This window comes from Grampus griseus (assembly GCF_964374135.1).
Source record: "Grampus griseus genome assembly, chromosome: 3".
In the NCBI taxonomy this organism is placed as follows: Eukaryota; Metazoa; Chordata; class Mammalia; order Artiodactyla; family Delphinidae; genus Grampus; species Grampus griseus.
The window spans coordinates 158,883,373-158,896,256 of NC_139019.1; the positions used below are offsets into that span (position 1 = coordinate 158,883,373).

General features: G+C 55.8%; 1 protein-coding gene across 3 annotated transcripts; it reads left to right on the forward strand.

Annotated features, from left to right (window-relative positions):
* Positions 1-6,215: 6,215 nt before the first annotated feature.
* Positions 6,216-12,063, forward strand: SYDE1 (synapse defective Rho GTPase homolog 1; the record flags this gene model as incomplete). 3 transcript variants are annotated; one of them, XM_082651115.1, is made up of 8 exons in its annotated part: positions 6,216-6,331; positions 7,897-8,238; positions 8,340-8,984; positions 9,163-9,377; positions 10,031-10,157; positions 10,371-10,531; positions 11,131-11,356; positions 11,658-12,063. In XM_082651115.1, the coding sequence occupies 8 exons, from the start codon at positions 6,244-6,246 to the stop codon at positions 12,059-12,061; spliced, it is 2,208 nt and encodes a 735-aa protein (XP_082507241.1). In that variant the 3' UTR covers positions 12,062-12,063. The 3 variants fall into 3 exon arrangements, with proteins under 3 accessions (XP_082507241.1, XP_082507242.1, XP_082507240.1); XM_082651116.1 differs by having other exon boundaries at positions 6,244-6,331; positions 8,083-8,238; XM_082651114.1 differs by lacking the exon at positions 6,216-6,331 and having other exon boundaries at positions 7,785-8,238.
* Positions 12,064-12,884: the final 821 nt, after the last annotated feature.

Genomic DNA, 12,884 nt, shown 5'->3' on the forward strand with positions numbered 1-12,884 from the left:
CAGAGGCCTTGGGTGAGTGGGTTTCTGATGAAATCAAGGAGAGGAGTAAGTGCCTCATCCTATAGACCAGGAACATTGAGCTTACAGTGAAACTATTTAATTCAGCAACAACAGGAGATCATGAGAAAGTAATCATCTAGAGATCTGCCAAAATCTCAGCAAAGATGTTGGAAGAGGTTTGAGCCAATCTTATCTAGATCTGAAGGAGAAGAATGACCCTGGACAGTATGAAAGTACACTAACATTTCTTTCTCTCCATATGGGATTTTATTTGGTATTTAAAGCAGTTTTAGAGATTCATATACTGAGGATCATAGAGGGAAAGTGACTGTCCCAAGGTCACATGCTGGATTAGGGTGGGGTGGGGAGGAATTCCAATCCAACCTGGTATGACCCTAAAACCTGATTCCTCCCTCCACCATGATGCTGGATGGCCTCTGAGGTGGGTGACTTTCCCAAGATCATGCTGCAGCTTGGAACAGTTCAAGTTGTGCCCATGTGGGGTTCTGGGGGACAAAACGTACCACCAGGGTGGATAGAAAGCCACTCCCAACAAGACATGAGGAAGGATTCAGTAAGGCTTGAGCCCAAGGTCCTGGAAAGGGAGCTCCTACTTCCAAATGTACATTTGCCAGAGGTTTGAGGAGTCACTTCCTTCTCTATGAATCTGTGTAGTGGGAGGTCCCCAAGACCACACTCAGGTTCAATGATTCACTAGAAGGACTCACAGAACTCAGCAAAGTTGTTATATTCATGGTTTATTATAGGGAAAGCATACAGATTAAACTCAGCAAAGGCAAAAGGCACATGGAGCAGGGTCCAAGAGAGACCAGGCACAAGCTTCCAGTTGTCCCCTCCCTGTGGTATCACGTGGACAGTGCTTAATTCTCCCAGCAATAATGTGTGACAACACACACAGTGTACTGCCAACCAGGGTAACTCCCTTGAGTCTTGGTGCCCAGGATTTTCACTGGGGGTTGGCCACTGTTTTAGTTTCCTAGGGCTGCCATAACAACACACCACAGATTAGGTGGCTTTAACAACAGAAATTTATTTTCTCACAGTTCTGGAGGCTGGAAGTCTGAGATCCAGGTGTCAAAGATGGCCATCTTCTCCCTGTCTCTTCCCATCATCTTCCCTCTGTGTGCACACATGTCTGTGTCCAAATTTCTTCTTCTTAGGATGGCAGTCATATTGGATTAAAGACTTCATTTTTATTTAATCACATGTTTAAAGACTCTATCTCTGGGACCTCCCTGGTATGCAGTGGTTAAGAATCCACCTGCCAATGCAAGGTACATGGGTTCAATCCCTGGTCTGGGAAGATCCCACATGCCATGGAGCAACAAAGCCCATGTGCCACAGCTACTGAGCCTGTGGTCTAGAGCCCACGAGACACAATTACTGAAGCCCATGTGCTGCAACTACTGAAGCCCACACGCCTAGAACCTGTGCTCCGCAACAAGAGAAGCCACCGCAATGAGAAGCCCGCGCACGGCAACAAAGAGTAGGCCCTGCTCACTGCAACTAGAGAAAGCCCGTGCGCAGCAACAAAGACCCATTGCAGCCAAAAATTTTTTTTTAATTTTTAAAAAGACTCTATCTTCAAATACAGTCACAGTCTAAAGTACTGGGGGGTTAAGACTTCAACATATGAATTGGGAGGGGCACACAATTCAGCCCATAACAGCCACAGACATGGCTCATCTTAGTCTCTGGCCCCTCCAGAGGTTAAACTGATACAGTGTGGCCCAAGGCCCCCACTATAAATCTCACTGTTAGCATAAATTAACTGGCATGGCCCCCAGGTATACAAAGAGATTCTTACCAGGTAGGATACTCCAGAGGCTTACAGGCTACATCCCAGGAGCCAGTCAAGGGCCAGACCTTTCTTTGGAATGTGCAGGAGAGCCCGAGACCTGGGAGGGAGGAGGGAGGAGCTAAAGAATGACACGGGGTCTCTGCCTGGCCCTGCCCACCCCAAGCTTCTTATCCCCATTTGATCGGCCACTCTTATCCAGGTTGCCTCCTTACCTCTGGGACAACCAGCATCTGGGAAGCCCTGGTGGCCACGCTAGCACCCCCAGGCCCTGCAAACTGGGCACTAGGGCAGCTCTTGACGTGGCTGCAGGTAGCTAATTGCCAAATGTGTGCCAGGGCCTGTGCAGAGGCCTTGCCAGCAAGAAAGCCCAGCAGAGCTAATAAAAGGGAGGTACTGCGTGTGCAACAGGGGGCCCTGCTGTACCTCAGCTTCAGCTCCACAGCAGCCTGGCAGGGCTTTTCCAAGGGCCATTGGGAGGCTCTGGCCAAGATATGCCGCCCCTCTGACTGCCTCCCAGGTGATACCACATCCTGCCTCAGGAAGATGCCTCATGGTAACTCAACCACCCTCTGTCCCTCTAGTTCCTCAATGCCACCACAGTGGACATCTCTGGGCAGCCACCTCTTCCCTGGTGCCTCTGAGGATGGACTCCCCACCAAGGAGGACTGTGCAGGCTGCTGCAATTGCCTCATCCTGGAATATAACAGATGTATGTGAGCCTCCAGTGTGGGGACAACTGGAATAAAAACAGGAGGTGGAGGAGACTCCCCATAACCAGCTCCATCTTCCATTTCCCAGGAACAAAGGACCCCCAGAGAGGTAGCAGATGGGGGAATTAGCCCACAGACACATGTCCCATTCCCAACACCTCCTATTCCCATAACCTTGATAATAGGGGGAGTTATTCTTCCCTTTGGATGGGTGAGGAAACTGAGGGCTAGAGAGAATGTCTTCATTTGGTGTCTCCCAGAAGCTGATCCTGAGATAAGTATTCAAGGGCAAGTAGTTTATTTGGAAAGTGATATAGGAAATGCTGAAAGGGAGGTGGAGAAGTGAGACAGGGAAGGGAAGGGAATCAGTAAAGAGTGCATTGATATGCAAGTTTCCACTGGGGGCAGCTGGAACTCAATCCCATGGGGACCTCTGAGAATCAGTGTGGAAAACACACCTTAGTCACTCCATACAAGGGGTGAGGAAGCTAGGGTACTTATCCACCAACTTCCATTGTCTGCCACAGAGGTGTAGAGCTCCACTCAAACCTGACCTACCCCCCTGCCTGCATTTCAGCAAATCCCTGTATCTGCTGGGGGCTGATTTATCCATCAAGAATCATAAGCATAGCACATAAGCCAACAATGTGAATATTTGGAGGAAAGAAAACACATACACACACACTCCAAAATCCAAACAGCAACTAGCAAAATTCAGATGAATAATTGTACAAGCTTCACAAAGTGTGAAATTTAGCATTCATAATCATTGTATACAGTTTGTAGATCATTTGTTCTCACTTATCAAGAATTTCTGATTGCTGAGAAAGAATCATTGCCAACTGTGAATTAAATGAGCTACATGTAGCCAAATAAATGCAACAGGAAAAGTACAGAAACCCTGTCAAAGGGTTTACCAAAAACATAACAAATATTGATGTGACCTGTGAGCGTTCTGCAATCATCTGACATGATATGGGTGGGGCCAAGGGCTGCTCTCACCCCTACATTGGTCTCCAGCTCCTCTGAGTTAGAGTACCCCAAAGGACACTAGTCCTACAGCCCTTCCCCTCAACTTGTGAAGAGGTGTTGTCTTGACCCCCGACCTCTCCCTCCACTGTTGGCAGTTGCCTCAAAGGCATCTGGGCAGGGATCTGATGGTGTGCACTCCACTCTCAACCTGACTCCTCCCAAACACACACATCCAAGAAAAATTAGGGACTTCCCTGGTGGTGCAGTGGTTAAGAATCTGCCTGCCAATGCAGGGGACACAGGTTCGAGCCTGGTCCAGGAAGATCCACATGCCATGGGGCAACTAAGCCCATGTGCCACAACTACTGAGCCTGCACTCTAGAGCCCACGAGCCACAGCTCCTGAGCCTGCATGCAACAATTACTGAAGCCTGCGTGCCTAGAGCCTATGCTCCATAACAAGAGAAGCCACCGCAACAAGAAGCCTGTGTGCCACAACGAAGAGTAGCCCCCACTCGCCACAACTAGAGAAAGCCCGCATGCAGCAATGAAGACCCAACACAGCCAAAAATAAATAAATTTATTTTAAAAAATTGTTAAGAAAAATTAACAGAGCCTGAGACCTGTGGGACACCATCAACCATACCATTATGTGCGTAACAGGAATCCCAGAAGGAGAGAAGAGAAAGGGACAGAAAGAATAGTTGAAGAAATAATGGCCCCAAAATTGCCCAACGTTGATGAAAGACATGAATCTACACATCCAAGAATCTCAATGATCTCAAAGTAGGATAAGCACAGAGATCTGCACCAAGACATATTATCACCACACACACACAACCTCCTCTGTACAGGCCTCCATCACTTGGCACCTCATCTCCCACCTGAACATTCAGCAGTGAATAAGACAGACACGTATTACCTGGTCAGCCCCAGTCTGAACAAGGAGACAGATAAACTAACACAAATCACTGAACTATAAAGTTCAAGCTGTGGCAAGTGTTAGAAGAAATGAAACGCAGTGATGTAATAATGACTGGACAGTGGTAGGTGGTCAGGGAGGGGAGGGCCTCCCAAGGAAGTGCCATTGGACCTAAAGGATGAGAAAGAGGCAGCTTCAAATGAACTAGTGTTTTCCAGGCAGAGGGAACTGCAAGTGCAAAGGGACTGGGGCAGGAACAGTTTGATGTGAAGGAGAATCGGAGAGGAGGTCATGGTGGGCCATGAGGACAACAAAGGATATGAGGCCAGAAGTCTTGTTGTGGCTAGATTTTATTTGTGGGAATCTGGATTTTATTTTAGGTGGGGTGAGCAGTTATGGGAAGACTGTTCAGCAGGGATGTGCTATGATCTGATTTCAGGTTTTTAAGTCCACTCTGGGCACAGCATGGAGAATGGAATATAGGAGTGAGGCAGGTTAAATTTTCCAAAATGGCCACAATAATATCTCCCACCCCACATTCTCTTGTACAAAGAATGTTACAAGGTCACCTTGACACACCACCCATTGACAGAGGTGGAGTCTATGTTCCTTTCCCTCGAATCTGGTGCCGGAAGTAACACAGTGTTAACACACTTCCAAGTGTTACTTGGAAGTAACACATTCCAAGCTGGATCAGAAAAGATAATGTAGCTTCTGCCTTTTACTTTTTTTTTTTTTTTTTTTGCGGTACACGGGCCTCTCACTGTTGTGGCCTCTCCCGTTGCAGAGCACAGGCTCTGGACGCGCAGGCTCAGCGGCCATGGCTCACGGGCCTAACCGCTCTGCGGCATGTGGGTTCTTCCCGGACCGGGGCACGAACCTGTGTCTCCTGCATCGGCAGGCGGACTCTCAACCACTGCGCCACCAGGGAAGCCCTGCCTTGTTCATTTTTGAAGCCCTGGGTGGCTATGTAAGAATCCCAACTACCCTGACTACTGAACTGCTAGGAGGAACCCAGTTCACACCAAGAGGCCTGTGGAGGTACCCTAGTCCACAGCCCCTGCAGAGGTCCCAGCCCACACCTGGCATCAACTGCAAGTGAACATGCCTCCAGGTGATTCTGGTCCCTCATTTGTTGAATCACCCCTAAGCCTCTAAGTCTTTCCAACTGAGGAGTAGAAACAATCAATGTCAGCTCTGCCCTGCCCCAATTCCTGACCCACAGCATCTGTGAGCATCATGAAACGGCTGTTTGGGATGGTTTGTTAAAGAGCAGTAGTAACTGGAATTGGGGGGAAAGGGGAGTGGAGAACTGGGTGGAGGAGGGAGGCACCAGAGTGGCATCCGGGAAACTAAGGAAGAGAGGGTGTCATCAAAACGAGTGGTGCCAGGGCTTGCACCAGGCTGGAGCAGTGGATGGGAGGAAAGAGGAGGGATTTGTCCAGGATGCATTTTGGAAGTAAACCCCAGAGAACTTTCTGTAGGCGATCACCAACGGAGGGTGGATAAGAGGAAAGACTAGGACCCGCGACTGCGCCTAGATATTCAGAGCTGGAGCCCAGGAAGGTAGCACAGAGCCCCCGTTCCCTCCCCGTCCCGGCCCGGGCGACTGACTACATCTCCCAGCATCGCTCGCTCAGGCCGCGGGAAGGGGAAAAAAAAAAAAAAAAAAAAAAAGTTTGGGCCAAGCATTCCCGGAATGCGCTTCCTGCTGGCGCGGGGCGGGGGGCGGGCGGGGAGGCCCGGGCGGGGCGGGGAGGGCGGGGGGCGGCGCGGCCGGAGCCCGGGGCGCGCACTCCGCCCGGCCCGGGCCCCAGCATGGCCGAGCCGCTACTCAGGAAAACCTTCTCCCGCCTTCGGGGCCGGGAGAAACTTCCCCGGAAAAAGTCGGACGCGAAGGAGCGCGGTGAGAGGGGGAGGTGGGGAAGAAGGGGCGCCGAACCCCACCCGGCCTGGAAGCGGGTCCCGGGGCCCCAAGGATGGACAGGGGAAGCCCTGCGGAGCCCCCTGCGGGCCGGGGTTGGGGGCCGGGGCACGCAAAGGACCTGAAAGTAACGGGCTGGGGGGAGAGGGGGCGCGGACCGTTATGTGCGCCTGGCCAGGGATGCCAGCGCTTCGGCTCCTTGGGAGGCCCGGGAGGGGGCCTCGCCCCTGACAGGAAATGGGGCCGAGGCAGAGCGCCTGGAGAGTGCAGGGGAGGAGGAGCTGGGAGGCCTAGAAACTGGGGCTTATTCAGGCCGGGCAGGGGACACCCTGAGCCCTGGAGACCTGGGATGGGAGATGGGAGCGTACTCCTGCAGAGGGAGAGAGGTGGTGCATCAATCATGGTGGCTACCCTCCACCCCCTCTCACCTATTAACCAGTGACTGCAGCTACACCCAACCTTAGGCAGCCCCAAGAAACTGTCCCCTTTATACAGATGGGGAAACTGAGGCACGGAGCAGTTGGGTCATTTACCCAGTGCCAGGGAAGTGACTTAACAGCTCTGTGGACTATGCTACTAAATGAACCCAGAGAGAGGGTCCTGGGGAGTGGAAATCTGAAGTGACCAGAGGAGGGAGTCCTTAAAGAAACGGGCAGGACCTTAAAGAAATCAGAGCTGCGTGGGACAGGAAGTCCCAGAAAGGAAGGAGTTAAAGGAGGGAGGGCAGAAGACTCCATGGATCTGACCTCCCCCCAGCCCTTCCCAAAGATTCCCAAGGTTCCCAGAGCAGAGACAAGGGACAGGGGTGCCCACGCACAAACACACACAGGAAACAGCCCGGGATGTCACAGAGAGGAGGATGGAGCAGGAGGGGGAGGTCCCAAGGGGGAGGCATTGACCGTGGGGGTCAGTCCTGGGCTGAGAGACGGTGGCAGGGGTTTGGAAGACAGGCAGGGAGGTGGGGAGTGACATGCTACAGGTATGGGAGAACCCAGCAGGCACTCACTCACTGTCGTGCCTGCTCCTGTCTTCCAAGCAGGCTAGGCAGCGTCCACTGTGGGCTATGCGCTTGACCAAGGTATGAGTGCCTCTGAAGTGCTCTCCATGTTGAGCTCCCCGAAGCCTCCCTGAAGGGCGGCATCAAATCCCCACATTTCACAGGAGGACACTGAGGCTCAGAGATGGAAAGTGACTTGCCCAAAGCCACCCAGTGAGAAGGGGCAAGGGCAGGGCTCCATGCAGAGTAAACGAGAGGTGTAGGGAAGTAGAGTGGGGAATGCAGGGCCCAGGCCCAAAGAAACCCCACCAGACCTCTGAGGCTGGAGAGCAGAGGGACAGAGTTCTGTTTGGGATACCAGGGCCAGGGAGGTTGGGGAGGAGGCCGCAAGCTGGTAACAGATGAGACTGCTGGCCTGCAACCACCCATTCCAAATGAATGTGTGGAGTGTCAGAGCTGAGTGCATTCTCCTGCTGGGGGAAGAGCCCTGGGCCGGGACTGCTCTGGGAGCAGTGGGAGGCCAAGTCTCACACCCCTTGCTCTCTGCCAGGCCGCCCAGCCCAGCGCCCGGAGCCCAGTCCTCCAGAACCAGAGCCCCAGGCCCCGGAAGGATCCCAGGCTGGAGCAGAGGGGCCCCCCAGCCCCGAGGCATCTCGGAGCCCGGCTCGGGGTGCCTACCTGCAGAGCCTGGAGCCCAGCAGCCGCCGATGGGTGCTGGGCGGGGCCAAGCCACCAGATGAGGCCACCTTGGGGCCCGGGGCAGCTGGCAGTAGGGAGCCTGCTGGTGAGATCTGGTACAACCCCATCCCTGAGGAGGACCCCAGACTCCCGGCACCTGAGCTCCCAGGCCCACAGCCAGGCTCAGCTGAGCAGGAGAGCCTGGCCTCCCCAGGTGAGCACAAGCCTCACACCCCAGGACCCCCAAGATGACTACAAGCCTCACCCCCATCCCGAGCCCAGATTTCTGGACCCTGAGGTCTGCTCTCCCCATAGGCGCAGCCCCCGCCAGTCCCCCAACCAAAGCCTCCCGCACCAAGTCCCCAGGCCCGGCCAGGCGGCTCTCAATGAAGATGAAGAAGCTGCCCGAGCTGCGGCGCCGCCTGAGTCTGCGGAGCACCCGGGCTGGCCGAGAGCGTGAGCGAGCCGCCCCCGCGGGGTCCGTCATCAGCCGTTACCACCTGGACAGCAGCGTGGGGACCCCGGGGCGGGCGGCAGTGTCTGAGGGCGCACGGGGCCTGAGGGCCGGTTACCTCAGTGATGGCGACTCTCCTGAGCGCCCAGCGGGGCCCCCGTCGCCCACCGCCTTCCGACCCTATGAGGTGGGCCCATCGGCCCGGACGCCCCCCACTGCACTCTGGGGCCGCCTCAGCCTGCACCTGTACGGGCTGGGGGGGCTGCGACCGGCACCTGGGGCCACTCCGCGAGACCTCTGCTGCCTGCTGCAGGTGGATGGGGTGGCCCGGGCCCGAACGGGGCCGCTGCGTGGGGGGCCAGACTTCCTGCGGCTGGACCACACCTTCCACCTGGAACTCGAGGCCGCGCGGCTGCTGCGGGCCCTGGTGCTGGCGTGGGACCCCGGCGTTCGGCGGCACCGGCCCTGCGCCCAGGGTACTGTGCTGCTGCCCACGGTTTTCCGAGGTAGGATGCGTGGCTGCAGGGGAGGAGGTGTAGGGCACAGGATTCAGCTCAGGGCTCCCTCCTTCCTCCAGAGTGCCCAGGGTACTAAGCCCAGGATGGGGCGTGGGTTGGAGTAGAGACCAGGGCACGGGAGCCTATGGGGGCAGACTAAACTCAGGAGGTCCCCTTGTGTCTTCAGGGTGCGAGGCCCAGCAGCTGGCTGTGCGCCTGGAGCCCCAAGGGCTGCTGTATGCCAAGCTGACCCTGTCAGAGCAACAGGAAGCACCAGGCACAGCTGAGCCCCGAGTCTTCGGGCTGCCCCTGCCACTGCTGGTGGAGCGGGAACAGTCCCCGGGCCAGGTGCCCCTCATCATCCAGAAGTGTGTTGGGCAGATCGAGCGCCGAGGGCTACGGGTAAGTCCCTCACCCCACCCTAGCTAGGCCCAAGACCTCAGAACATCTCCCCAGAACACCCAGGGTATGGAGGCCAGGCTTCCCCCTACCCCACCTGGGGAACTCCTGGCTCCAATCCCAGCCTAGACAAGGGCAGGAGCTCCGGCTCCCTCCAGACCCCTAGCACCTAGCCCAGAATTCATGGGTCATCTGTTCATTTAGTAACGTAGGATCCCAGCCGTTCTGGAGCTCAGAGTCTGATGGGGGAAAAGACATGACTCTAATAAATCACATATGTACAACTGTGGCTGGGATAAGAGCAAAGAAACTGGGAGAGCTTAAAGCAGGACCTGACCCGCTGGTTGGGGTAGTCAAGGAAGGCTTTCCAGAGGAGGTGACAAGTAAGCTGAAAATGAGTCAGAGTTTCCTGAGTCAAAGGATGTTGGTGCCAGGACAAGTGATCCAGAGGGTCTACAGGGCCAGGCTGTCCAGGCAGCCAGGTGGGATCCCCAATGACAGGCGTCAGAGGAGCAGGAAGGCAGCCAGTGAAGCGACAGCCAGCCCCCAACCTCTCAGCCCATTGCCACTGTGATCTAGGCCTCTGGCCCTCACCCACAGGGCCCTGATCAGTCTGTGGCCCTGACAAGAGGACATCTCTCTGCTCCTGCCCCCAGGTGGTGGGGCTGTACCGTCTGTGTGGCTCAGCAGCCGTGAAGAAAGAGCTTCGAGATGCCTTTGAGCGGGACAGTGCAGCTGTCTGCCTCTCCGAGGACCTGTACCCTGATATCAATGTCATCACTGGTCAGCATGCCCCTTCTCTCTCCTGCCTGCTCCCCATTCAACCCTCACCTCAAGGCAGTCCCTGTGGTCCCTCTGGGACCTCACCCCTTCTGTTGGCCTTGTTTTCACCTTCCTGCACCTATCCTCCTCCTGTTCCCCTGCTCCCAGCCCCAGCTGAATCTCCAGCCTCAGAAACCAGGGGTGCCCTGACCAGAGTGGGCCCTGTATCCACAGGCATCCTCAAGGATTATCTGCGGGAGCTGCCTACCCCGCTCATCACCCAGCCCCTCTATCAGGTGGTGTTGGAGGCCATGGCCCGAGAGCCCCCAAGCAGGGCTCCTTCCAGCACTGAGGGCACCCGTGGGCTCCTCAGCTGCCTGCCAGATGTGGAGAGGGTGAGTTGGGCCTGGTGGGAGCAGACAAGACAGGGAGTGGGCTGACATCAGCAGAATGTTTCACCCATGCCTGGGCCTGTGATGGCCATGAATGTGTGGCATTGTTACAATTCTAGAAAATAGGTGCTATTAGTATCCCCACTTTATAGATATGGAAGCCAAAGCCCAGAGCAGTTGAGTGAGTTACTTAAGGTTTCACAGGCAGAATGTATCAAAAATACAGACTCTGAACACAGGTGTGTCAACCTACCATAAGGGAAGTTCCTGGCTGTGGTATCCTGGACAAGTCCCGACCCTCTCTGTGCCTCAATATCCTCATCTATAAAATGGGATTAATACCAGCCCTGCCTAGCACACAGAGGAGTAGGCTCAAGCCCAAGTTCTGCCATTTCAAAGTTGAGTTACCTTTCGCTTCGGTCTCCCCTCCAGCAAAATGGGATCATAATACTAATACCTAATGGTTAAGTCTTAGCTGGGTCATCACCCAGCTATGAGACCTTGAACCTCAGTTTCCCCATTCTGAACCGCCTTAGTCTCCCTCAGGAGCGACAGGGGACCGGCTTTGCTCACCTCATGCTCTCCCAACCCTCTCCTCTCAGGCTACACTGACGCTTCTCCTGGACCACCTGCGCCTTGTCTCCTCCTTCCACGCCCACAACCGCATGACTCCGCAGAACCTGGCCGTTTGCTTCGGTCCTGTGCTGCTGCCGGCGCGCCAGGCACCCGCCAGGCCCCGCATCCGCAGCTCTGGCCCGGGCGTCTCGAATGCAGTGGACTTCAAGCGCCACATCGAGGTGCTGCACTACCTGCTGCAAGCCTGGCCAGGTGAGCTGGCCCTCGCCCCCGCCCCCGCGCCGCCGATCGTAGCCAGGCTGCCGCTACGATGCTTTCTCCAGTGGCCAATCAGAGTCTCGGGCTTCAGGCAAGCCGCGCCCCCTAGTCCGAGTAAGCTGGTACCTGGTTGCCTCAGCAACCAGTTCTAGCTCAGCCAGTGAAATCCTGATCCGGTCGAAGGCCTTGCCTTTCGACCGGCCAATCAGGGGCCTGGCTACCTAAGCAGCCAATCAGAGGTCTAGTCGCCACCGCTGGGCGTGACATCATCCAAGCCCTCCCTCTCCCTCCGCAGATCCGCGCAGGCCCCCAGAGGCTCCGGAGCTGGTCCCGTACCTGCGGCCCAAACGACAGCCGCCGCTGCACTTGCCGCTAGCGAGCCCCGAAGTGGTGACTCGGCCCCGCGGCCGGGGCGGCCCCGAGAGCCCGCCGAGCAACCGCTACGCCGGTGACTGGAGCGTTTGCGGGCGGGACTTCCTGCCTTGCGGGCGGGACTTCCTGTCCGGGCCGGACTACGACCACGTGACGGGCAGCGACAGCGAAGACGAGGACGAAGAGGTTGGCGAGCCGACGGTCGCCACCGACTTCGAAGACGACTTCGAGGCTCCCTTCAACCCGCACCTGAACCTCAAAGACTTTGATGCCCTCATCATGGACCTGGAGAGAGAGCTCTCCAAGCAGATCAACGTGTGTCTGTGAGCCGGGCGGGGCCGGACCCCGATTACTAAGGCCGGGCTCCTGGTTGCTAAGGCGGTGCCCTAACGACCTAGGGGGACCAGACCTGTAGCTCAGGCCTAGCTCCTGGTTCCTGGGGAGTTGCCTAGTGACCAGCCAACCCATTGCTGAGAATCATTCCTCGTTTCCAGTGCTCAACATTTGGGCACTGGGTGCGAAGGCCGGGGATTGGGAATTTTCGGGACCAGCTATTGTGGCCATCTTTTCTGAGTATCAAGGGCTTCTTCCCGGCTGCCAAAAGGCAGTTCTGCTTGCAGGGCTGGCTGGCCTCTCTTGCTTCCCCTTAGCCAGGGAAACGCCAGTTACTGTGAGCATCACCCTGGGATGGTGAGACACCCCCCCAGTTCAGTCCTCTTGCTGCTGCCAACCAAATCAGTATTAGCTTTGAGCACTGCACTCTGCTTCTCCCTCGGCGGGCCCAAGGACTATCATGAGGTACTGTTTGAGGCAGGGTGGGGGAAAGCCCCTATCCTGGGCTCTGGCTGGATAGGAGCAGCCTGAGGCTTATAGGAAAACAGCTGGTTTCCCCACTCTCTTTTCCGAGGAAAACCCCATAATTGCCTCAAACCAGCAAAGTAGATAGCAGAGTATGGCCCTTCCCCTCCCCAATTCTTCCTCCCCATTCCTGAACAAATTGAGCACTTATAAGACCTCCCTTTCGGAGGGGCCCCACCTGAAGTGTCAGGCTGGGGGCATTTTGGTACGGAACATATTTATTGCCTCCGTGCGTGTGTGTCTGTGTGTGAGGACTAGTGTGCATGGACATGTCTAGAGCAGGCATGTGGGG